The sequence below is a fragment of the Tetrao urogallus genome (assembly GCF_951394365.1).
Source record: "Tetrao urogallus genome assembly, chromosome: 15".
NCBI lineage: Eukaryota > Metazoa > Chordata > Aves > Galliformes > Phasianidae > Tetrao > Tetrao urogallus.
In genome coordinates, this window is record NC_136828.1 from 11,204,055 (window position 1) to 11,231,668 (window position 27,614).

Here is a 27,614-nt window from a genome sequence, read left to right on the forward strand (position 1 = left end):
AACTGTAATCACAGGCATCTTGGCAGAAACTCTTCCCTCTCAAGCTTTCCTTCATGGGGCACAAAGCAAAGGCAACAGCCAGAAATTTCCATCACTGAAATAAATGCGCAGATCAGGAAAACAAGGAAGTAACAGCAGTCCTTCAACTTTACTACACTCCTTCCTGCTCAGAAAAACAGCCATTGCAATGAGCCATTAAGGCCAACAAGTCAATGCCAATGAGACACACCATGATTTTCTATTTTACCTACCTGCCACTGCACAAGGACAGATGAAGTGGTGTGGGGAGTGACCAGCACAGAACCGGGAGGCTCATCAGGAACTGAAGGAGGAAAAGAGGTAACCAAAGCAGTTAGACAACAGGAGAGAAATGGGAAGTTAATTCACCAAAATCTTCCATCCCAGTTCCTATGTGGTGGGTCTCAAAAGCAGTGCCAGGGATCTGAATATTGCAACCCAAGCAGAAGCCAGATGCTTCTCACTCATCCCTGCACTACCTGTGGCCTTGGCAACTTGAGGAGGAACATGAGAAAAGCTCAGGGCATAAACCTGGAGAAAGCTGATAGCGGCAGCCGCTCATAAGCAGCAGGATACAAATTCACCAGGAAGTTAAACCAGCTGAATGCATGCTGTAAGGTGTGAGCAAATTGCTCCCAAATTTTCCATGGCATTTGTGGCACAGCTGGGGCAAGCCCACTGCTTTTGGGAGTCTGTGTCATGTATTCACAGATTATTGCAATCAGGACAACTTGATTTACAATGGATTAACCCATTCCTGTGCTTATGGCCTGTAACACATCTGCACACTCTCCGGCGGCTCAAGTACAAAGGAGGGAATGCTTATCAGGAGCTGACAGCCCTCTGCAGCGCAATGCTCTAGTGGCAGCTCCAGGTTTGCTCAGCAGAATAAATGTTCACAGTTTGTTAAGGAGGTGAGAAGCTTTCACAGGGTTTCCCTCTTGCATTGTGAGGAAGCCAAGCACAATTCTGGATTCACGGTAGCTAAATTCCAAGAGAACCAAAAATGAAATTTTAAATTCCAAAACACTGAGTCAGTATTGCCTCAACCACACAGCTTACAGCCTGCACCATACAGCAGCTATTGTTTGGGAAGCTGGAGAGCTGAAATGCCTTTAAGAGGCTGCTAGGCACATCTTTTCTTCAAGCACTACACAGGGTCTTGTTTAAACCTGGATACTCTTGAGATCTGCCCCTCTGGTCTTGTAATTTCAAGATCACATTCCTTAAACATTCTTTGGCAAATTTCTTTCCTATTTTCATATCTCAGAGTCACTGGTCACTCCTTGTGCCGTATTAAACACTAATTCTGGGCACTGTATATAGAAGTGTATCCCAACATCACTCTATTTCCCAGTCCAAGGGTAAATACAGATCCTTTGTCACACTTTGCAGAGTTCTTTTTCCCTCTGGTAGTCCCATTCAAGGCATTGGAGCTACTTCTGCATTCAAGCAGTGCCTTTCTACAATCAAGGAATTAGAAGCTGATCTCTGAGGCTAAAAATAAAAGCCTTGTCAATGTCATTCACAGTTTATTAGTCCTGATCTGCAGGATTAAATGCTCGTGTTTTCAGGAGCCTGGTGCTCTTTCTTACTTATACCTCAACAATTTTGCTGTATTACAGACTGATGTGGATTGTGAGTGAAAACAATTGAAGAAACTTCTTCAAATGTATGCATGGTACTGCATTTATTTTTAATGATCTCTTGTAAATTATTCAATTTCTGCAAAGATAATGGTTAGTGCAGAGTTTGGAAGCCAATCAAAAGGAGTTTAATTCCATTTGGAGACTCCTGAAAGTATGATTCATTCAGAGTGCACAGCAGGACACTTAAGGCTGCCTGCTATTAATTCAACCCAATCTCATTACTACCTGTTATCAATCTCCTAGGAACAAACCCACACTTGATGTTGGAATTTTTACCCTGGTCACAGCAGAAAACACATTGCAGTGGATCCAGGGTCTCATCCAAGCACCCATCCCATGGCAGTGTCCCCACCCCACGCTCACCATCCTGCAGTGTTGTCACCGCCTCCGTCTCGGCACTGAAGTCGCTGTCCCCGATGTCGTTGGTCGCTTTCACACGCAGCTTGTAAGAGGTGAACGGGTTCAAGCTGTGGGATGGAAAAGTGAGGCCAAGGGGTGAAATCTCCACGCACCATCATAAGCTGCTTCCTAATGAGCCTTGACCTCTACAGATGGGGAGCCTGCCCACTGGCAAAAAAAGCCATTGGAATGGCTTCTCTTACCAATGTCTCCTCAGAGGTCACCATGAAGTGGTGCTGTTTGCACCTTCACTGCCATTGGCATCCTCTCAGATTGATAGAACAAGGGGGAATTGTTTTAAACTAGAAAAGGGGAGATTTAGATTAGATGTGAGGGGGAAATGGTTTGCTCAGAGGGTGCTGAGGTGCCAGCACTGCTGACCAGAGCTGTGGTTACCCCATCCTTGGAGGTGCCCGAGGCCATGGATGAGCCTTGGGCACCCTAGTGGGGGGCAGTCAGCCCACACAGGGGTGGGGTTGTGGGGCTATGAGGTCCTTTCCACCCCAACCATTCAGGGATTCTCTGATCTTTAAGCCCCGTTCCCACCCAACCGTCTAAGGTTCTATGACTCATAGCTGAATCCAAAAAAAACAGCCAGTAAGGTGCAGCCCATAGAGCAAACTCTGACTGCTGTGCTGCATGGGGATGCAAAAACTGGCTTTCATGGCAAAGCAGAAGCTTTGTCAAAGACATCCTCCAAACATCCCTGCTGCACAGACCAGGACAGGCACGGAGGACGTCGGTGACGTGGCAGGGCCAGCAGTGAGTCAGGATGCAGCAGGCTCCAGAATTCACACCACCTCCTTCTGACTAATCTTTTGGAGCACGCTGTACAATCAGTGCATTTTATTCCTCCTGAATCTTAAATTAATGTTATTACCTGGATTATTTAAAAAAGTCAGTAACAACAGGTTCCCTGCAGCTCTTTTTATCAATGCAGTGCTCTAAGATATGCACAGAGCGATTTCCAGCTGACATAACCTCAGCAGAGATCCTTCTGGCGTGGCTTGGCAGGGCGGTGCGGGGGAGGCTGCCTTTAGTTCACAGGCAGAGACAAGAAATGCAGAGCTGTAAGTTATGGGGGATTTATCTGATTAATTGGAAGTGTCTAGCCACCAGCTGGCAGATGTAACACTGACTACAACCCAAGTAAAGCTACTTGTAAGGAATGATTAAATATCGAGGGATAATGCATTCTGATGGGCAGTGCTCTACAATCACATACAGAGTGCTTTCCTGGACATTCAGGGGAAAAAATGCTTTTAGCCATAGGGGGAGAGGAATGTTTTCAGCAGTGCCACCCTATTAGAACACTGTTACTTATGGACAGCAACTTCAATAATTCGGATCATCTTTCTTGAAATAGAGATCTTCTCAGTAACGCTAACAAGCCAAAAGGACTCGGCTGGTCTCCTTGATTTTAGAGGTTTTGACTGGAAAAATACTGGGTATAATTCATGGAGCATATAATACTTGCAGGGTTAATGAATCAGGTTTATATTTATAATATAATTGTCAAGTTTTCTTTTTTTTGCTGCGCAGTCAGACCAAATGATCCCAACGTATTCATATCTTTTGGCACATGAGCAGAGAGAGCAGCCATATGTCACAGCCACTGATGTTTTTATAACAGAGCTGAGAAATCTGAATCTGAATGCTCTGAATAGTGTATTCTGCAAAAGCTCATGGCCTTTTAGAGATAATCTGATTTGTACTAGCTGGTCAATAGAGTAAATGGACAGCAAAACAAGAACCTCCTCATAGACACTCAATTGCTTTTGTGGATGTTACAAGGACTTTAATTACAACAGAACTGCTGAGGAGATAATGAAGTCTGAATAACAAAGTTTAGACATTCTGATGCTATCTATAAACTTCAGTATGGAAAGTACAGATAAAAATGTTTCTTACTTCATCTGGAAAAGCTTATACAGAGATAATTGCAATGCAGCACCGAGAGTGGATTTTAGCATCAGCCACTACTGAAAGGATTTTTCACTAGCTGTGTTTTGTAGAGTACTGCATAGTTATGTTTGGTTTAGCCAGAGAAGCGCTGTTTTCCATGCAGAGCTTTCAGGAAGGGCCTCAGAAAGATGCATTGCAATTCATGTAATTCAATAACTGTAATTAGATTTATTGCATGACCTTCTGTGGATCTCTCAGCTGCTGTTCGTAACACCAACTCCAAAACGGAATCAGTGATGCTCCCTTAACCTGCCTCCCCCCAGAAGACTGAGCCTGAGTGATGCCTGCTTTGGCAAGCATCTGCCCTAAGTGGAAAGTGCAGGAATATATGCTAGGCTGGGATCATATGGTACCTCTCAATAATGCAGGACGTTGCCTCGTGGCTGATGGAAGAGGAGTAGGTTTGCCAGTCTCCATTGGGCAGCTCTCGCACTTGGACTGTAAAATATCGTATGGGTGACGATCCATCACTTCCAGGGACCCAATGCAACCGCAGGCTCCGCGATGACACGTCAGACTGGGGGGTGGTCAGCTGCTGAGGGGGGGCCGGGCGCTCTGCAATTGAAGCACAGTGTGGTACTGCCTTGAGAGGCTATTCAAGCTAATATAAAATGTGACAGCATAATTGGATTTCCATAGTGGTAATGCCACAGGAGATTGAACTTTTGGATTCGTCCCGTGAAGTATAAAAGCCATCTCTACTCTTTCACCTCCTGCTGCAAAGATGAGCAGTAAAACTCATTCTTATTTCCCAGCGTAAAAGGTCATCACTGAACCTACACCCTTCTACCACCAGATTTCAAACTCACAAGGATCTTAACCTGGCAGGTTGAGAAGAACTGTTAGGATCATCAGCCAAGCAAACCAGATAAGTCTTTAATGAAACCCAGGTGTGCTTCGAGCTGCAACAGTTCTTTGGCAGAATTTGCCTGTAAACTGGTTCACTTTTTAACCCCTGCTTACTGCTGGGTACCAGGGGACCGTGTGCTGTGTGCCACGTGGCATTCGCTTCCACCAGCTGCTCCCTTGTCAGGGCATGAAGAAGAGAATGAAATGGGCTGGAACAGGCTGGTGTGTGGCAGTGTTCAAGCACACAACTTATGGCCCATCCCAAACTCCAGCACCAAATCTCTGGCAAGGATCAGAGACCATCAACAGCTCCTGCTGCTGCTCTTTCCAACCACACTTTGGGGATGAGGCAGAGATGGAGTTCAAGTACCTCCTCAGTGTGCTTACAGGCACCTTCTCTGCTTCCCTTCCCACTTACTGCCCTTGAAGCTGCAATGTCAAACCAGGCAGTGCCAATGCTGAAGGAGATCTCTCCAGAGCAATTAATAGCACACCTTTCAGACGAGGCAGGGAATGGTAATGCAGGTGTGAGCATGCCAGCCCCACTGCTTCCATATAGATCTCCTTTCCTGTCACTGTGTCTCTGCACTCCATTGATTTCAATAGAGAAACTCTATAGAGTGAGGAATAATTGTTTAATTGTTTATCATGAAGATTATTGATTCTGATTAAAATGTGTGGCATGTAATAAAGCAGAAATTGATTGGAGACACCACAGTGACTTGCTTTTGAGAAGCAATTCAATTCAACTTCATCAGCACTCGTTTCCATATAAGTGCACCCCTGACTGCATGATTCCTCCCAGCTCTGTATGCCGAGCACTTTGTTTTCCTGCCATCCTCCGGAACATTTCCTGTATGTTTTGGCATCTCTCTGCAGCATGATCTTGCTGACATCAGTGCCAAAAGATCTGTAAGCTATTAGCTGCAGGAATTCCTTGGTGCCAGCAGCCTGTGATCCAGAGCACAATGCAAAAGGTCAATGCCTTACAATGACAGGCTGAGACAGGCATTTGGGGTTATTTTATCAGAGGAAGTGAGTGTCATGTGGGGATTTAATACTGCTGATAAGCTTTAAGCAGTGTGCAGTTTTGGGCAGGTCAGATCTTGCCGTTGGTCTCCAGTGATTGGGTTTACTTCTGCTGCCAACGGGAGATCTTAAAATCTCCTGTGTTGCAAGATATACTTCCTGACTGTACGTACAAAGCCATTAGTGTGAAGAGTTTATTTATGGGAATTTAGCCACGAGCAAATGCTCAGGTGAGCTGTTTGTGCAGGAATGTAAGGCTGGGCCATATGACTCAATGGATTCCTTTTAATTTCTTGCTACATTTACATCTCGTGGCTCTGTTCTGCCTGGATCCCTGGTGCTGACTGTTCTGAAGGATATTCTGTAGACCCAGAGCACTACACAAGCACCTCTGGAGAATGCAGCTGCCATACAGCTTGGGATCTGTAAATCAGAGGTATCACTGTAAAATACAAAGATTTCTATTGGCAGTACACAGGGAATCAAAGGACACGAATGAGGGACCAATTTTGGTGATTTTCAAGGGAATTTTTATGCCTGCTTATCTCAGTATCAAGGACGACAAGGACATTAAATGCATTTTTATTAACGGAAAGTAAATATCTTCTCGCTCTAGAATATTTATTGTTATGTATACAAGTTCCAGGCTTGTTTGTTTATTTACTTGTTACCGGAATAGTTGCACTGGATAAATTTCTTTATCAATCCAGAATACTAATCGTGTTGATATAAGATTATGTATTTTTTTTCTCTATACTTTACATACGGGATCACTACAGTTAACTCTCAATGCCTTGGGACTCGGATCCATAGCATGCACACAGACACAGTAGAGCCATCCATCAAAAAGAGAAAGAGTTCACTTTATGTTAAGACTTGCCTATTCAAGATAACCCTAAAGCACTGATAGCAGCAAGGGATCATTGTTCCTGCAGTGGAGCTGGGAGTTCTGCCTTGAGCCATTGTGTACCCAGCAACAGCCTGGGAAATCTGAGCACATCCTATTGAAAAGGAGAGGCTCTGAGCTTTGAGAGCTTACTTTTATTGGGTGCAGAGGTTTTTTTTTTTCTGAAACTTGCACATGTTGGACTTTAAACTTTCACTTTGACAACAATCAGACAAGGGTGGAAGAAACCTTGAGCTGATAAATCTGCTTGATAGACAGCATCTTTAGTAGAGGCACTTTTTGTGCTCCAGAGGTTCTTTCTCTGAGGACAGCACTGTTATGCATGGGAAAGCTGCACACGACCTGAAGAACTGTGCTGGTGGGAATTTTAGCACCAATCACAAAGGACAAAAGTCGAAATGCACCCCACTGGTCTTCCCTGTTGGCGCTGAACATCAGGGCAATGCCTACAATATTGTAGGTAAGTATCAAGGGAGATGTGAGCTAATAGCAAGGGAGATCCATGCTCTAGCACTGAATGATTTGGTAAAGTGTAGAAAAGATTCAAAATGAGAGACCACTTGGTAGTCACTTTTTAAGATCTAAAAGTAAATGTTATTTAAAGTATTACAGTGCACGTCTTGGGCAAGAGCCAGGACCAAGCACACATGCATACCCCAAAAGTAGCTGAAATAACTCTATGGAGGTTTGTTCTGGCTGCCTGCTGAGGTGTGCTTCTCACTGAACTGTGCTTTTTATAAATCACAGAAGTTGTGTGGCAGTGATTTTTGAGGATCAACTTCTCCTGAAGATGAATACAGAGGCAGCACAGTGGGTCAGAGAGGCACATGGCACAGAACGCAGTGATGCACAAGGGAGTGATGTTGGTACCACTGCTGTGGCAGCTTTGACTGTCAGCTCAAGAGTCCAGATACGCACTTTGCATTGGAACATGGCAGCTGGAAGTCTAAGGAAAGTCTAAACTCCTGCTTTTTTGCTAACACACCCTCTTTTGGCTCCGAATGAGAAATCAGTGCTCATGCACAAATAGAAAATGAGTTTTTTTCGGATAGCTCTGGAGATCCATTCTAAGAGTGGAGAACTGAGCCAAAGCATTAGAAACATGCAATGATGCAGACCAGATACTTTAATAATTTGTATATGTCTTTTACATTTTGATGCTTTTGGTATCTAAGCGTCTACACTCATTCAAGTACATACAAGCTCTTGCTTTCTTCAAGTAGGCTCCCTACAGAACAGAATTTGTTTGAGGATGCAGACAGTGAACAACAATTTTGTCCCTGATGCCAGAAGTAGAAAAATCCCAGACAATCCAAATACAAACATTCTGCTTGAGTATACAGCAATGAGTGGCCAGAGGAATTGCTAACACTTTGGGTCAGGACTTAGGTGCAATAGAGGAGCCACGTTAAGAAACTCTGCAAGATCTCCAGCTCTCCTTTTGTGTTCCCTAATCAATGCAATTCATCCATCACTTACATTCTTAAGATTGCAATCCTTCTAGAAAATGAGAGAGCTGAGGAAAAAAAAAAAAAAAAAAAAGGCCAAAAAACCCAGAAGCTTTGACTGCAGAAGGAGGCTGCATATGGCCAATACGGCATCTGATAGAAAAATCAATGCTCAACAGCCTGTCTGGTTAGAAGAACTGCCTCTCATAAAAGCCTGCCTTGCTCACCAGATTTCCAAAATCATGACGTTGCTATGGTTTAGGGCAGGGTTATGTCGTGAGAAGCAGGAGGTGTACAGGCTGCAGCCTGTAATTAAAATTCCTGTGAGTGCAGCACAGACTCAGAGGCATGCAATGGAAAGCACTCCAACCCGTGGCTGCAAGCGTTACCTCTTTTCTCTGTCGTGATCACCGTGGCTTCCAGAGGCTCTCCCCAGCCCTGCCGGGTCTTGGCAGATGTCCGGAAGATGTACGCTGACTCGGGGGTGAGGTCAGTAGCAGTGAACTGCCGGACTGTTGAGCCCACCTCCACCGTTGTGAACTTGTTGGGGCTGCTGCTGGCCAGCCGATATGCAATCTGATAGCCTGAAATCACGGCACCAACAGAAGAGAGTAGAGAGTTCAGGATTTTTTTCTAGCTGTAGCACCAGGACTATTAGCTTATTGTAATTACTTGTTTAACTGAGACCAGAACTAAGTAATTTGCTTCCTTTAGTGCTATAAAACTCTGCTATACGCCAGCCCTTCGCAGTCAGGCGCAGCACCTTATGGGGAAATTACACACTGCAGTGCACACAAGGGTCTGCTGGATGTTAGCTGCAGCAAAACGGATCTCGCTTTCCATCCTTCATCCCAACAAGACACAAAAACATTTAATCTTTCCTGAGCATACTGGTACCTCTTTGGAAAGGCAAAGGTACAGAGTTCATTACGCACAGCAATGTGACAGCATTGGTTGGAGCTCCAAGTTTCTCAGCTGCAGAGGAGTTGGATTGCCCCAGCTGTGCAGCCCTCATGCTGCTCCAGTTAACCCTTAACCCTGCTTTTTCCACTTTCCTTTCTCTCAGTTCTCCTACTCCCCCATAACTGCATGGTGGATGCCAGGACTGACAATAAAAGCATCCTCCTGTTCTGCACTGTTGCAGTCCCTGTCTGCAGCCCAAGGAAGAAGCCTGCAAGCTGTGCGGTCTCACTTAAATCCTCCTGCACTCAATAATCAATGCTGTTGATGCCTGCAAATGATAGCCCCACTCCAACCTGCCTGCCTGATGATTATGAGCTTACGGTTTAACATACATTATTAATGATCTAACAGTGCAGAGGAAGGCTTCCAGAGCTCTCACGCACCACTAGCAACAACTGTCCCCCAAAGAGGGTCTGCCAAATGTTCAAAGCCATTCTGTAACCCAGCAATCAAATCAGGCTCTCACTTTTGGAGCTCCATGTAACTTTCAGTCCAACTGCTAACTTCCAAAATCAATTAATACAGGACTGGTGTGGGGCTTTATTGCCCAAGCTGAATGCACTGTATGATTAAATACTTCATGAAGCGACGCAGGGCAGAGGGCAACCAACACATCCAAATCAGAGCAGACGAAAACAAAACAGTCATGACATGACGCTGCCAACTCTCTGCTCATCTTCCAAAAGACAAAGGGGCATGCAGACACCTGAGGATGTCTCTTTCTCTTGAAATTAATATGCCAGCTAACGTTTGAACTCCCACCAAATTCTGGCTGTAACGAGAACAAGAGCCAAACCTGGTGTGCTTCATTCATAAAGGTCAGTGCATGGGAACTGGAGAATGTATCTTACCTGTGGCTATTACACAAAATCAATGACATTTATTCTTCACTGGGAACGTGTGACAATTGCCACATAACTGCTCACAGAAAAGATACAGAGTTCAAATGGTCTCCCCAATGAATGCCATACTTGTATGGTACATAAGCAGTGAAATTTAATCGGGATACAGATAGTAATAATTTCGGTGTGCTGATTCTCATGGTACAGTGGATGAAGCCCCATCACTTCTTTGCCTTTTTTTGTTTTCTACAGCTGCTAGGAGATGTGGGGCAGCAGCTGTAGCTGCCTCCATGGAACAAACCCGATTGCACAGCCACTTCTGGGAGCGACCTGGCTCTCAGAGCACCAGGGTTCCAGTAAGCTATGGGTACAGCTGGACACAGGGCTGCTTCATGGCAGTACCCCAGTACACAGTGGCTGCCCATATTTGAGATCGCACATTAGGAAGGGAAAGCTTCCAACACAGCAGGGTTAATTTTTGCCAAGGGTATCCAGCTGTGCACTGGGCATATCCCTACAGCATTTCCATGAGTGCATAATGATGCATTCCTAAAAAAAACCCTGATTTTCAGAGCTCCTGAAGCATGCTAAGCTGGCAACACAACCTTGGGGTCTTAGCCTTTGAACATCATACTTGTACTCCTGCCAATGACCTCCTCTTACTCATTGCACCAACTTACTCATTGCTGGCCCCATATGCCTCACTGCAGTATCGCTGTACCTTTAATACTCTATGTATTTTGATCTTCTCAGAAAGTCCACAGAATGACAGACAGCAGTGGGGAGAATAAATGGATACACTATTATCTTTTTTTTTTTTTTTTTTTACAGATGTGCAGAATGCAGGAGTGAGAATCCTGGTGCAAGATCTCAATAAAGAGGAAAAAATAGTAAAAGAAAAGCTCTGAGGCAATTTCTACAGCAGCAGGGAAGATGAAGGGAGAAGCAACTAAGATGGCTAAAGAAGTTTGATAAAGGGACATAAGACGTAAGGAGTAAGACCTGCAGGGAAACCGAGAGCATTAAAAGAATAGGAAACTTGATTTATCTAGTTATTAAAAGATAAGGACGATATGTGGGACATATCATTGTCAAATGATTTTCTCTCTTTTCTAAACTATTGTAAAATATAAAGCTAGCTAAAATGTAAGGAGGGAATAGAAAGATAACTATTTACTGCTAAATGGTGGCATCCACGCTGGAAAGCCAATTACAAACATGCATGGAACAGGCAAAGAAACACACACTCATCTTTGCTTCTGTAACAACTTACAGCTGTGGATTCCATGACCGTAACCTGCAGCTTTGCGATGTTTTCTCCCATTGGCCTGACTTGAAGGTGCGTGTCCAACCTGTGCATCTGAGCTCTTGTTGCTGCCCACAAACCCTGAGACCCACTCTGTGTCTGAGTGTGATCCCCTACATCACCTTCCACTGTTAGACAATTGGGCAGCCAAGAGACATTCTGCCATAAGCATCATTGCTCTTTTTTTTCAGAGTGATGCAGAAGATGCAGTATTTAAGCGACAGTTTGGATAATAACTTGGGCTAACACAAGATGAAAAAGATGAAATTATGAAGTTGATGATCTTCGGCAACAAGAGAGAGGAGAAGATAGGAAATGTTGGGCGAAATCAAATGAGGCATATCAACAGAGATAGATGGAAAGAGTTCAAATGAATGTATGCTTGAGGTCTGCTGCATGGATGAAGCTTTCTTCCCCTACTTGATGACAGCAACATGATGTCACATATGCACTAGGTGAAAACAATATCAAAGCTTACGGACGAAAGCAAAATCTTTAAAAAGTGATCAGAGCAAACTTTTCCAGGGTAGGAGTATCTTACAGAAAGTTCACCAGCTGGATGCTCAGTCAGAAGAATGCACATTCTTCTCTTCATTTTTCTGTTTTCCCTACAAGCATTGGGTGTCCCAAATCTCTTGTCGTTTGGAATTGTGAATCACCAGTCAAACTGCATAAAAAAGCCTTGAAAGATCATTTCCCCGGCGGTTTATTTATTCATTGAAACAAGGCTTATTTTTGCATTAGCGTCTCCTTAAATATTTTTTTGCACAACTGCGAGCAGTTTCATGAGCTACGCTTTCTGAACTCAATAAATGGCAACAGTCTGAACTGCCTGTTAAACGTTAGGTCACTAACGCAGCCACCAGATTCCCCAAAGCAAACAGGCAGGAAGATGACAACACCCCATGAATATAGAAGAGCTTTCAAGCTCATCACCATACAAAGCCCTTCAGAACTGACAGCACCCGCTCATGCAGGCCGCGGTGCAGCAGAGATACAAACACTTATTAATTTGTCACAGAACTTAGGAAGAGCCAAATGATACTGGGAGGTTACGGTCTGCCTAGCGGAGCAGCAATCCAGTTTGTTGATTTTACTGCTTATCTGTTTAAGGGCCAGCGAGTGTGCAAATGCAGCCCAGGATCAAAATATGCATTTGCAAATATGGATTACATCCAATTTCGGTTCTAATTCTCAGTGGAGTTCTTACACTCTTTCGCTGTAAGCTTCAGGTAAACGCTAAACGCAAGGATACCGTGAGGAATACTAACCAGCAAGCGTGGCTCAGCTCTTGGTACAGGCAAAGCTCACTGACAGAACTGCATCTACACACGTTAATGCATTGTTTTCCTTTAACAGTGTTTGAAGGAGCTATGCTGGGTGCTGCTGAATGGAGTGCCAAAAAGAAGATGGAGTTAAGCCTCAAGTTGGTTACTGCAACGCTCCCAAAAGGAGAAGTGGAGATATCTAGCAGTCCTCCACAGTAAAATATTTAAACAAACAAACAAGCAGTTTTCCCTCTTGGTTTGCCAGTATTTCATCCTGTTAATCTCCCTCTGAAATGCTGGAACATATTTTGATGTAGATTACAAAAATGTTAGCTGCAAAGGTGCTTGCTTGTATACTCAGAGGACAAAGCCAGCAGAGCAGGAACATTAATTCAGAGGCTGGGAAAAGAAGTTGCTCTTGCAGAAAAAAAGTATTTTTTTCTTTGCAGCCCCAGTGGTGAATAACAGAGCAGCCTGCAAAGTTATGTTAACTTGCTTTTTCCACTGATTCTACTTCACTGACCTTGGCTGTGGTGGTTACAATGCTGTTTCAAAAGTTCATTGCAGCAATAAGATTTGAACATTGCACAAGAATGAAGGTAAACATGCAACCTTTAGTTACAAAGCCACGCTGGTTTTTTAGCTATTTCTGAAGAACTCCTCACTTCCTCGAAAAGATCACAGAAATAACTCAGCGTGAGTAATTTTTCCTGTTTCTCTCTGACATCGGCAGTTATCATGCTTCCTCCATGAGCCTCAATTTTTCTGCTATCAAACAAAAAAGAGGAGGGAGAGCTGTTGAATAAAGACAATGAACCTCAAAGAGGTGGACTGGGGCAATTGGTAGGTAGAGCCCCCTGGGAAGGAATTCTATGGGAAAGAGGAATTCAGGTTAGCAGACTGTTCTAAAAGAGACAAAAATAAAGGTACAATGATCCCGATGCAGACAAAAGATGTTAAGAGCCCAATATGTTTGCATTCAGACCTCACTAACGCCTTCAAATTCAAAACTGAATTGTACTAAATGTTGAAACAGGATGGGTTGTTGAGGGGATGTATAAATAGACAGCACTGGCACGTAGGGACAAAGTCAGAATAGCTACAGTGCAGGTGACTTCGAACATAAAGGGGAAAGGCAACGAGAAAGGTTTTGGAAAGATATTCAAAATACAAGAGAGAGAAGGAGAGGTCAACTATTAGGAATAAAAGATGAGCTCAAGACAAGTGACACAGAAGAGCACAAGGCTGACACCTCGGTTGCTTCACACAAAAAAGTTGACTATTAACTAGATACTCAACACAAATTAAAACTGACAACAATAGAAGGAGGGATGTAGGCTAGAATACAGAACAGGTTAACGAATATTTAGCTAAGCTAGATGTAATCAAGCCAGAAAGGCCTGATGAAATTTGCCCTGCAGTGCTATATAACTAGCAGGAGCCATCTCTAAATAATCAGTGATTATATTCAAGAACTTGTTGAGGATAGGTGACATCCCAGAATATTACCGAAGGGCAAACTGAATGCTTTATCTCATAAAATGGAGGAAGAAAGACCAAAGGAATTATGGACAAATCAAGCCAAAGTTTAATACCCAGAAAGACCCTGGAAAAAATATGAGTAAATATATAACCATCCACAGGGATAATAAATTGCCAGAGAACAGCTAATATGTATTTGTCTGGAACAAATAATAAATACCAAATAATTTGTTTTCTGCTTTGACAGTGTAATTGGCCAGGTGGGAAGAGTAGATATGATCCACATTGACTTTAAGTAAGGCTTTAATATGGTTCCAAGCAGCCCTGTCAGAAACAAGCTAGAGAGACAGAACTTAAGAAAAATATGGCACATTCTGCTGTGATCTCTTAAAAGAAAAAGTCAAAATGTTGTTAGCAATAGTTGGCTGAGAAATGGGTAGGATATATTAAGAAAGGTCTCACGAGAATAAGTCCCGAGTCTGTTTCTGTTCAATACTTTCATTAATGACCCGGTTGATGGAATTGCCATTCTGCTTGCAAACTTCAAAACTAAAACCAAATTGGGAGCGGTTCTGAGCCCTTTGGAGGACAAGACAGTAATTTAAAGTGATTCTGATAATGAGGAGAGTTGGTCTGGAATCAGAAAGCTGAAATTCAATAAAAATACATGCAGAGCATTGCACTTACAGAAAATAAAAAGCTTAATGTACTTGTAAAGAAGGATTGACCTGGAATTGTACTGCAGAAAAAAGGCAGGAATTAATAGCAGGTCATAAACTTACTTAGTTACAACAGCAGTGTTGCAAAAAAAGGCAAGGCAGTGCCAGGCACCCTGGGATGTGTGACTGGGAATGGACTGCGCAGGTCACAGGAGCCTGCAGTCTCCATGCTGAGCATTCTTTAAGGGAATACCCTTCCACCTTTCCTCCCAGCTGTGCATTTGTGTGATTTTGTTATCAGCACTGTGGCATTGACCACGAATTGAACAAGAAGTGGATGAATTGAACAAGGCACTGTGGGAAGCCCGAATAGAAGAGTTCTTATTCCACAGAACTTGAAACTTCAGCAAAAGATGCTGACCAAGTGCAGCAAGGTGAGACATCGAAACAGTGAGGGGCACCTAAATATCTTTAGTACTTTCTCATCGTGTGTACCAAATTATTTTTTTCCTCCTTAACCACATCCTGTGATTCAAATCCCAACCTCTACACAGAGCGAGTTTATAGGACAACAGTTCCTTAAAACAAAAGCAACAAATCAAACCAACAAGGCAGCCTGGAAGCCAAGCTTCCTCGAGCGCTTTTGGATCTCATCTGATGCTTTCTCTGTGTCTCCAGGTGCCAGGATTAATCCACAAGAACTTTCAGAAACTGCACACCTCAGCAAAGACTCTGAGCTCTTGACTCAAGAGCTACACACAGCACCAGACCAGTCCTTTATCTAAAGGGATATTTATAAGGATAACCCTCACTCACCTGCTTGGACTATCACAAAATGTGCTCCACATCAGCACAGAACACAGGCACAATCACTGTGTAAATATTAGATACATTAACTCAAGATGCATGAATGGATTCTTGCACTGTAAAAGCCTTCAATGCTTTAGAAGTACAAGGAGCTGCTGGTGTGCTCTGGGTGCAACGGCAACCCAAGAGTTATCAGAGCAGGTTTGTCATGAATTCCTGGCGTGCCTTGCTGCCCCTGTTGCCTATGATAAAAAGCCAAGTGTGATTTAACACCTTGCAACCTGGCAGACAGTATTGGCTGGTGGAAGCAGCAAAATGGAAACACTCATGAAACTGAGAAGTCAGGGGTGCATGGCAAGGAGGAGGAAAGGAAAGGAGGAGAAAATCCCACTCTGCCCTGCTGCAGCTCAACAGGTTATATGTACACATATAGATGGACAGATGAAAATTCAAGCACAGCATCAGGAATGCAGTGTAATCCTGACTTGGGAAAACACACACCGCAGAGCCTGGCAGAACTTCCCTTCTCACCGCAGGACTTATTTTCCTCTCTTTAGCCACAGATTTGCTTAAGCTTGGTTTCTAACCCAACGTGCAAGCAGAATGAAAACCCAACAGCCGCACAGCCGCAGCTCCTCTGCTCCCAACCCTCTCCTCCCAGCTCCTTACCCAGGATGATGCCGTTGGGCTCCTCTGGTGGCTGCCAGACGATGCGCACTGATGTCAGCCTCACTTCGGGGAACACCAGCCTGACGGGTGGCCCGGGGGCTGTAGGGGGACAGAGGTAGTGCCAGCAGGCACAAAGTGTCAGAGAGGTTACAAGTTTCCCAATCGCTTTGCACAGAAGGCAGCCAAGCTGTAGCTCACCAACAATAAATAGATGGTTAGGAACACCCATATGCATGCAAAACGCATGGATTCTGAGGAATTCCGTCCACAGGTGTTGGAATTGAATAATATCTCCTCTCTGTGGCCCCAGTGCTGGCCTTGAACTGCCTTCTGATTTTACATGTGCATTCTAAACACAGAGGGCTGAGGCAGCGAACCCAATGCACGCTGATGCAGACAGCTGGCAGCTGCAATGGCCATCCTGGGTTTGTGAGGTGAGGAGATGTTAATTCACACATTTGCATCTCCAAAATTTCCCCTTCGGCACAAATTCCACCTGCCTCACCCCTGATGATACATTTAATTAAGCGGAGCCCAGAGGAGACACAACATATTTATGTCAGGAGTACGGAGAAGGAAGAACAATTTGTATCATTTGCCAACAGGCACTTAAGGAGGGAACTGCTATAATGGGGTTATCTAAAACAAACAGTTTTAAATATTTCACATTATAGTCTGATGTGTACAGTTCTGTGACTGCTCTTTCATTCCCTGCAGAGTTCTGCTAATATTAACTTATCTTTGTTTCCTTTCAAAGTCACCACACAGGCTGAATGCTGACAAAATGGCTACAAAAATGCCTGGGAGCGACTGTTCCTGCTCTGTCCCATCCCATCCCCACAAAATCCCACCCCTATTGCCACTCCATCCCATCCCTGTCCTTATACGCTGCAGTAAATGCCACATTAAGCCAGGAGTCTGAATGTGTTTGCAACTCAACCAAACAGTTTTAATGAAGTTCCTTGTAGATACCAATTTTTATTCAGTTTCCACTGGGAACATTTTGATGAGAAAAGATTTCTTTTTCGTTTTTTCTATTTTTCATTCATTGGGACTAATAAGCAGAAACCTCTTACACAGACATTATCCATCATTTAATAGTGAAAAGGCAATGAAACTAAAAGCAACTGCAAAGCCAGAAATGCTTCAAGAGTTGAATTAAATTTCTGTCAAACTCCATCAGCAGGAACACTCTCACCCCACAGGTGTGTTCAAACAGAACTGGGGTGAGGAAGGGGCTGCTCAGGGTCTCTCATCAAAACAAACTGCACTCCAGAGACCCTGAGCTCATGGGAATCATTGGAGGAGGCTACAGAGAGGGGCTGCTATGAACCCTTCATGGCTCAGTCCTTATTCTTTTGGAAAATGAGAATGGATTGTTGAAGCTGCAATTTCCACATCTCTCCTTCAGTCCAAGCAGACTCAGGTTTGTTTATTGCTTCCAATTGCAGTGCTTTTTGCTTAGAGCATGATTGAACATCAATTGGCATTTATAATTGGGCTCTAAAAATTGTCTACGGTAGAAATTTTCTACATGGAGCTTCAGAGGACAAATCATTTTAGATTTTTTCCTCTTCACCAACTGAGGGGAAAGAGGAAATGGGCAACTGGTTTTCTGCCAAATTCTCATCCCATGGCCGATGGAGCAGTGCTGTTATGCAGAGTAAGGATCAATTCCTTTAAGCTCAGAGTCAAAAAACAATCCAAACAACCTCAGTTTGGCCTTTCTATACACTTGCATCACTACAAAAAAGTGGCGTTATCATCAGGACTAAGTAAGGCCCTTATTCTGGTAACCCAAACACTTACCATCATCCTTGGTTCTTTCTATAACGGCAGGAGAGCTGGGGACTCCATCCCCAATGCGAGTGAACGCCAACACCCGGATCTCATAGAGCACATATTTGCGCAAGCCGGACAGCAGGCAGGACTGCGTGTGGTTACCTCTTACTGTTTGGCTCCTTGCTTCAGAGTCTAAATCTTTTGCTTTGTAAAGTATCTGCAGAATAATGTGGAATAAATGCGTATGAATACAGAAAGAAAAAGTTATTACATGAGAATTGAAAAAGGGGCATGCATTTAAAATGTTCCTTTTCATGAGATATGGGATTAAATTCAGCAGTCTACCCTTCTGAAACCAGCACGTTTCTGATATCTCATCCTGTTGAGTTATGGATGATATTAACATCCCTCAGGTGAGCAATAAATAATAAATAGAAAAATGTAGCCAGGTAGTGCTTTAATAACAAAGTGAACATGAAGATCCAGCTGCGTACCTTGTAACCCAGGATGAGACCATTTTGCTCTGACTCGGGGACTGCAGACCACGTCAGAAGGATCTGGGTTGAGCTCACGGCTTCAGCAGACACGTTCTCAGGAGGAGCAGAGGGAACTGGAATCGGAGACAAAAGAGGTAAGGCTTTCCAGGTGATGCTGGTCCACCTCCTTGTCTGCTTGGGATTGTTTTGGGATCCTTTGGAAGACTACCCTAATCCCAAAGCACTCAGATACACTCTAGACACTGCCTTCTTCTCTCGTATTCATTATACACCACCTTTACATTTCAGCTTACTTCACATTCTTTTACCAGTTCATGTAAGAAACACAATATTTGTAAAGAGCTTAACATTCACCACTAAGCACTGTCTACAGGCAGGCACTAAATACAGGCAGACATGAATAAACTTCAGGTTCTTTATGTTTGCAGTAATTAGAGTTTAGACTGCTGGACTTCTACAAAGTCTATCTCCCAGGTTTTTCTCTCCCATACATCTTACTTCCCTATGCCAAAAGTGAGAAATTTTTATGAATGGGAGTTTATCTTATGGTATGATCTGTTCTAACATGAAGTTTTATGCCACCCTGGCTTCCTATGTTGCTCAAAAGGAAATTATAGCATCTTGTCTAGAGTTAGCAATAATTCCAGCCACTGGATTGCACCCAGACCTCCCAGTTCAGTGAGAAGTGTTTTAACCTCGAAGCCTTTTGATTATGTGATGGTGCTTAACATTTGCAATACATCAATTATAGACAGATACATTAAGGCAAGGTGTATTTTCAGGGACTGATACGGTGTAAATGAAAGATATGCCTATTTCATTTATGTTGTAAAATTGGCTCTTATGAAACCAAGATCATTATTAGAATGGATGGCACAGGAACACTGTAATTTTCTGTTACTCGACAGAGGAGCAAACCTGCATTTTCTCATGCCATTAAAACTCAACCCAATGCAGAACCACCAGGCAACTGCAAGCTTTGGTGGGCAAGCTCAGTAGCTATGCAATGTTATGCAAGCAGAACCAGAGACTATTTTTAAGAGTTCACATTTTATGCTGCCCTTTTCCATTTTTTTTTTCCCTCATGGCATTTCCAACATCTGAAGTGTATAATCTCTCCTAAAGCGTGATACACCTGTCAGACCTTGAGAGAACATTCACCAAGTTATGTTACATGAGTACTCATGGACAGCAAGGCTTGATTAGGTCCTGAGTACATCGCAAAGCGGAGCACAAATCTCTGCCAAAAAGTAATGCTTCCCTGGCTGTCCGAATGAAAGAACAGATCAGCTGGTTTGAAGGCTAGCCTGAATCTCCTAGCAACATGAACAAGATAATGAGTATGACACCAGAATTAATATAAATGGAAAAATAAAATACACCAGCCCCCACCCCTGTGCACTCAAGGTTAGCCACAGAGATAGTCATTTCTGAAACAATTTCCCTGTTACCAATTATTTGGGACACGAGAAGCAGGGCACCATCACACGCCATTGCAGCAGACTGAAATCCGATTTTTTTTCCCCTCTAATGCTGAAATGCTCTTTTTTTTTTTTTTTTTTTTTAAATCTTCTAGATTTATCCCCCACAAGGATATAATTATGTTAAAGGAAAATAGATTGCCAGGAGCCATGAATGTCTTTGGATAGCTGCCACAACTTTATCTGTAGATCTTCACAAAGAGTTACTCCCACATGAATCACTTCTGGAGGGAGAAAGGGTGGAGGTGGGTCGCGGGAAACCAGAACACAAAGAGGAAAGAAGCCCTTTCCAGCCACATTTATTTTTATTTTATCTGGTTTGAACCCTTTCAGGAGCAAAAGTTCCTTTATTTTACAAATATTTCTTTTCCCCTTTGATCAGCAGCCACCAGATATCCCAAATTCACAAAGGGTCGGGCTGCGGCCGGCTGGCCCTGTGTGCATGGCTGCTTTGAGGTGTTTGTGCCATCCTGCTGCTGGCAGAGGGATGCTGAAGCTCACAAAGGACAGAATGGCAGATGGGAAGGTTTATTAGCCCACACTCCTCTTAATCCCCAGCAACGGCCAGAACAATGTCCCCTCTCGCTGGGGAGGAATCTCAGCCCAGCACCTGAATGCAGACATCCTTGTACTCATCGTGTATTTCATTCTACATTAATTTTCCAGTGCTTCTGTCATACTGGTGTTGAGAATTACGTTTTAATATGGATGTATGAATTCAGGGTGTGCAACTGATATTACAGATTTTATTGTTGCCCGTCTCTTATCAGGCAACACAGTTTGATCGGCCCTTTAAAGAATGAATTGAAATGTAACATCCATTTATCCGACCCCTCTCCTCACTCAGGATATCCAGCTTCATAGTAATTATGGTCTGCTATGACCGATCAGTGACTTGAGTGAGGCGTATAATCCCTCTTTCCCCTGCAAACTCTGATGCTGTTTCCTTAACTGTCACACTGAAGACTTTGCTGGAAGTTCCAAAGCAGAGTTCTCATTAGTAACCTCCAAGAACAGAGCAGAAGCCAAGCAACAGTGTCCAAAAAAAATATATCTCAGAGCTTGAAAGAAATGAACTGGAAAGACCGAAACGAAATGATTAGCTAATCCAGCAAAGTGCCAGCTGCACGATGTGCTTTAGAAGATCAAATATAGGAAGTTATAGAGTTACTGGTACTTTGCACTGGGACTTCAATAACAACTCAAGTTTTTTAGTTATCTGTGCTGACATCTAATATCATGCATCCTCTTTCTACATCTGATAAAACTGTATTTAATATACAGCAAATGATGCTGTTGCATGTCTTTAAGTGGACCCAAGGCAGCCTTCAATAAGCTAGTTTGTATTCTGGCATGCTAAAAAAGCTAGATATTGTGATGACATGGTTCTCTTCATTTTTTTGCAGCTCATTTTAGCTGAATACCCTTAATTGTTTTCTGAAAGTAAAAAGTAAGCTGGCATATGGTACATCTGACATCAATTAAGAAGTACAAGTTGGGAGCTAGGTTCATGGCAAAAGCAACATAGCTGCAGCACAGCATGGAAGCATTCTGCCTATAAAATTAGATATCAGGGGCTCACTCTCAGCTTGTACAAACTGACAAATCTCTGCAGTGACATTGGGCCACATCTGAATTACCCAGCCATGCTTTATCACACGGTAACTTGCTTTGTGAAGGGCAGACTCTGACAAATCAAGGGACTGATTCTTGCCACGTGCATGAGCCTGTGCTCATGTAGGAGCTCATTTTGTGAGGCAAGCACACACAGTCATGTAACTGAATGCCTGAAGATATCAAGGCACTGAGTGAGGTGTGTTTGGGATGAACTGTTTGAAAATAAGAGGGTTTATGTTTAAAACAAATCAGCCCCATCAAAGTTTCTCTACACATTACAATTCTTCACACTTTCTTGCTTTCTCTTTATCATGCCCACTATCATTTACAGTGTACAGAGTGGAAACTGAGCTTGTTACTCTGCAGTTAACACCATAATGTTTAGGAGACCTAGAGTACTTTGAAAGCATACGTGCAATTTCTCTCATAATTCAAAAGCCAGTTCTAAAAAGTGCTTTGACCTCTTTTTCTGGGTATGGGTAACTTTTATCCATATTTTAACTCCATTTGGAGGTGCTTACAGGTTAAGTGCAGATTCTCTCTCATGCAGCTTGCTGCTATGCCAGCGCTTTTTGTGTACTGCAAACCTAAAAAGATGCAACTAGAAGTCTGAGCCTTGGCTTGCTCTATTCAAGAAATCAGATGTTAGTATCAAAGAAAGTACATGAAAAAAAAAGCACACACAAATGAGTCCTTACGGCCCAGATCACAGCTTTGTATTATCCTGATCCTGGTTTCAGCGTGCCTCGTATAATCAGTTTCAAGTCAACCCTCTTTTAATACTGCAAGAGGAAATGCCAAACACACACGTGTAACCTCTGATCTTTAGATGCTGAGCAAGAGCACTGTAATCCTAAGGTTTTATGAAATTGCTTAATCTTAGTATTTACTTCCTTTCAAAAGAAGTGTTTGAAGAGCAGTGGAAAGGAGAAAATGGAGAACGTGGTATCTTTTTATTATGACACAAAACACTTCAAAACTATTTTGTCTAGGTCACACTATCTCTAACTCCAGTACAAACATGCCCTGTTTAAAATACCTCTGGCAATAGCTTTCCAATTACTCCTTCCCAAAAAGCATCACTTTAATGGAGTAGGATGACTTTGTCTAGCCTTCTTCTCAGCAGTTCAAAGGACAGTTACGTGAGGCAGCAGAGCAAATTGTGCACTCTGCACAGCTCTCACGCTTCATGCCACATGATGCTGCGTGGTGCAGAGTGCGCACGCATGCTCGTATGTATCTATCAAGGTGGGGGCATGGACATAATTGAATTCCAAAACATTTTCATGAAGAAAAATGGAAAAAAAAAATAGTAAGAAAAATATCAGCATTGGGCTTTGCATAAATACAAGTCACAGTAGTACTTAACTTTTAAACCACGTGTGACACCTATTCTTTTATTCATCTGCAACATAAATTTTAATTTCTCAGGTGCATGCAGGTTTGGGAATAGGTGATGTGGAAGCTAACAACCAGAGAGCAGCTTTTCAAGATCTGTTTTTACCATTTGCTGCTGTGCTAACAATAATTTACTGCTGCCCAAAGTTGTGAGTTTGCTGACACTGCCTGAAGTCTCTATGATAGTATGGATGAATCAGACAACGCAGTACCTGTGCTCTATGTCTACGTGAAGGTTACGTCTACATAAAGGTTATGTCTACACGAAGGTTATGTCTATATAACCTTCCGTACACAGTTTTAGAAGGTAGTTTTGAAAATGTGTCATCAAAAGCTCAAATAATTATCTCACTTCCATGTGGCTCATTATCCCTCTAAAATAATTTGTGCCCTTTTAGAAATATGTAGTGCTTGAAATTAAATTTCAGATAACCATGACTGCCAGAAAACCTGCCTCAGGCCAGGAGTGGATGGGGGAAGGGGAGAATGAGGGGCAATGAAGCTGTTAAGAAGGAAGAAGAGGCAGAGAAGGATGGACATGAGCTCCTTGTGCTGCCTGTGATGCTGCCAAACTGTGGCAGGAGCAGGAAGAGGTTGTTTTATTTGCTTTAAATAAACAAGGTTTAAGCAAACCTTTCATGCAGGTTTATAGGTTTACGTATGAGAACATGAGAGGAGTAAAATTCTTAAATATATAAATAAGCTCTCTCAAACGTCTCCATATCTTTTCGCCTTCAGTGCACCCAGAGATCATTTGTTTTCTTTATGCTTTTGATTTAATGGGTCAACAAGAAAAAAAGCTGAACCAAAAAAGGCATCACATGCTGCAAATTCTCTGATTTGTCCTTCCCAGCCGACGTGGGGCTCTGACTCACCGGATTCCCGTGTCCGACCTCGCACCACTTCGCTCCATGGTCCTGCCCCAATGGCGTTGAAGGCCTGGATCTGCAGCTCGTACTCCGTCCACTCCTCCAGGTCCTCGATGGTGCACTCCCTTTCCAGCCGGTCGTTGATGACCTTCAGCAGGGCAGAAGGCTGCAGATCCACGCGCCAGAACTTGATGCGGTACCCCACGGACTCTGGGTTGCCATTGTACTGCGTGTCAGGCAGGGGCTGGGGGAGAAATCCAAAGAAAAGCCCAACATTACAGCTCAGAGCACAGTGCCAGAGCTTTGCAAATGGCATACCAGGGCGGTCTGAATTCGTGTAAGGCCACAAGATGGCAAAAGAGATGGAAGGGCTGATTTACGTTTCATGGCCTCTAATTTCTGTGTTGTTTGAGATTTCAATTTTAACTTTAATTTCGTGCCACATCGATACGCAGACAGAACTATGCCACTTGCTGTGGGTGCATCACCAGAGATGAAACCAATGCAATATATTCAGGACTTTGTGATTAAATATGGAAATGAATGATAAATTGCTGAAGCATGTGACAAATTCATTTATCGTACTTTTTTTAAAATATTTTTTTTTTTTACTGACTCTCTCCATGCTCATTTATCAGCAGAGATTTATTCCAGTATTCCAACTCCCCAAGCAATTTCAGAGATTAAAATATGAAATAATTAGCCTACTTCATGAAGTTTCAAGTTTTTCCTCATAAAACTAACTACACGATGCTACAGATGGCTGAGATTCAGTTCTGACTCACTGGCAAAGTTTGATATCCATTAACATTTCACAGCGCAGAAGACTATACCCTGCAGGCAAGCAGGGCTAAAAATGTGACCCCTGTTCTGTTGGAAGGAAGGAATTCCCAGCTCCCAGAGGGACACAGATTCACCTGTAGGTCTCAAGAAAGAGAGATTAAATGCTTTCAAATGCTGATGTTATCAAGCATGAAAAAGGTACACTGCGGCATTTTTAGCTGCGCTGTTGGCATCTCCTGAACCCTGCACAGTTGGACTCATGAAAACCAGGCTTCCTAGATAGTACAGCAAGGAAACACAAGTCTAAAAGTTTTTGAAAACAACTTGGAGTTGATTTTGATGTAAGATATGTGGCCACCAAAGGTCTAAAAATGTGGGCATGGTGAAGCCATGAATGAGTTATGTGGGTCCTACTAGATAAGTGTCAAAGCTCTCCTATAGACACCGCTGTTCATTTGGTAGGACCCTGAGACATTTCATGAGTGTCTACAGGTAAGATCTGTCAGTCTTTCAGGGTTCAGAACTCAGTCCTGTTCTTCAACAGCAAACTGGAATTATTCCCCACTGATGGGAGCAACTCCTTCTTGTCTCAGCCAGATTTTGTCTCCCAGCAGTAAGTTTATGCATTGAAGTTTGAGTTTATGAATGGAAAAGCTAACGTGTGGGCAAAAGCAAACCTGTGCTTCAACAGCTTCACACCACAGTAACCCCCAGAAAATCCTACCCAGGGAGAAATAAAACCATTCTGGAGCAAACTGATTGCCAAACAAGTCCCGGTGTGTGGTAAGTGAGACAGTCACAGGGGCGCAATGGTGTCACCAACCACTGCATCTTTGCAATTAATTCTTTATTTCTAGATTTTATCACATAACCCCACAGACTTTCCCACATCTATCTTCCTACAGGAGTGTAATGTGCAAACTTTGCCATCTTTGAACCGCTCAGTATCTGCAGAATGGCTGTCAATGGCCCCTGTGTACCTCCTGGGGACAGTTTTACTCAGCACAAACAACTGAGCCCCAGGAAACTGCAAATTGGCTCCAGCATTATATTTCTGTCCCACACATTGACCCAGACGGTGGAACTGGAGTCTCAGAAGCCAAGGTTTTACACACAGGCATATATTCCCCTGATGAAGTGGCAGAGGCAGTGGCAGTAGGCAATTTACGTGATTAATAAGGCACTTAAGGTAAGTCTCAGATTTCCGACTATTCTGAAAAAAGGAAATAATTTTGCCGTCAGCCTCATGCTGAACGCGAGGGAAAAGCATTCCCAAGCTGCAGGCAGCTCCTAGGGACTGAGCTGCACCCCAGCTGCCAGCAGCCCACCCCTGCACCCATCCATCCCCATCTCACCACCCAGCGCATCCGCAGGCTGCTCTCGCTGGCCGTGCGCACGCTCACGCTGCTGGGGGCCACGTCTGGAGGAGCTTGCAGGGTCTGGATGACACGTGAGGGCTGGCTCAGTGGGCTGGCACCCACCACGTTCACCTGCCGCATCCGGAACCTGAGGTGGAAGGGAGAGGCAGAGTGTGGGATCAACCCGTGAGCCCCCTGGAGTGGGAGGGATGGGGAGGTACAGGGCGGGTAGAACTCAACAGCCTGCAAAGGTGGTTGTGTGCAGGTCCCCTTTGTATTCACGGCTGAATGGCTTGTGGTAACTGTGCTCAGATCCTCTCAGGTATTAGAAAAAATGAAAATGAAAATGAGATTAGCTTAGGGTCGATTAGAAACTTAGGTATTTGTGTGAGAAATTTATGTTAATTATGCCAAGTCTGATGAGCTTATGCTGGCAGTAAGTGATTTTCTTTTGCAGTGTTTATACAATACATCCAGAAAGGTATTAAAATATCAAACTTCAGATATTCTCATTCCCTGTCAATATAAAAAATATACCAGTGATAACATTTCCCCTCAATTACTGGTTGAAAGAAGCTGATTTATCCTCGTGCTGCGTTTTCAGCCTTCCTGCACAAGAAAGATTAAGTTATTTAATATGGATATGGCTCTTTAAAAAATAACCTGTCTGCTTGAAACCATCTCTTCCACAATAGAAATCCCCACTGGGTCACAGAAGACTCAGAGAAATCTTTTTGCAGGAAGCACCAAATAATTAAGACATGCTGTTCATTTCAGATGCTCTCACCCTTCGTGGGCACAAGTACGGCCATTAGGGGTACCCAGCACATGACCTGCTCACATGAAGCACTGCATTTTTGCACCTAATGGCTGAGTTTGGGATAAGAGTGAGCTAGTCAACACGGCTGTGTTTGTTTGTCTACTCTGATCAACCCTAGAAAAGGCTCTACAGGAAACACATTGAACAAATGCATTGAACAAATACTGTCCTTGATTCTACTTCCAAACCATTGGCACAAAACGTAGAAAAGAAGCTGGCCAATAAAGATGGGTTCTCATAATTAGCTCTCACTATTTATTTCCTTGACGTGTAATGATTAAAACTGATTATAGAACAATAAATACATTTGGCACTAACCTTCTGGATTTCCAAAAAGAAAATAAAATTGTTCTATGTAAACGAAACTCAAAAGCTCATCCCTGTGTTGGTGCATGCCTGAGAGGAAACAGCCAACCAAAATTCAAGGAACTGCATTAGCGTGTGAATGATGATGAAAAAAATCAGAGGGGGTCACCCCAGAAGTTAATAGGTACAGAAGGAAAATAAGCACAATACTCCAGAGAGACAAACGTAGTAACCAAACAAACCAAAAAGTTCAATGTTTACAAAATAAATCCCAAACTCATCATATACTTCCTTATTGTTTGTTATCCCTAAGGCATTTCTCTATGCAGATGCTAGGTGTGCAAGTGATGCTTACTTACATGGACACTGAACACTGAGTTGTTGTACAACCTGCACTTCACATATGACGCTCTCCATCTTTAAGGATTGGCTTTTTTTTTCTT

General features: G+C 43.2%; 1 protein-coding gene across 1 annotated transcript in view; it reads right to left on the bottom strand.

Annotated features, from left to right (window-relative positions):
- SDK1 (sidekick cell adhesion molecule 1) overlaps positions 1–27,614 on the bottom strand; it is a gene marked incomplete at both ends in the record, with an annotated part of 357,418 nt that overhangs the window by 48,686 nt on the left and 281,118 nt on the right. Inside the window, 9 exons of the mRNA XM_079542659.1 lie at positions 252–322; positions 2,031–2,134; positions 4,385–4,586; positions 8,654–8,848; positions 16,261–16,359; positions 18,070–18,259; positions 18,537–18,652; positions 23,911–24,148; positions 26,043–26,193. Coding sequence (XP_079398785.1) covers positions 252–322; positions 2,031–2,134; positions 4,385–4,586; positions 8,654–8,848; positions 16,261–16,359; positions 18,070–18,259; positions 18,537–18,652; positions 23,911–24,148; positions 26,043–26,193 — 1,366 coding nt within the window. The remainder of the gene's footprint in view (positions 1–251; positions 323–2,030; positions 2,135–4,384; positions 4,587–8,653; positions 8,849–16,260; positions 16,360–18,069; positions 18,260–18,536; positions 18,653–23,910; positions 24,149–26,042; positions 26,194–27,614) is intronic.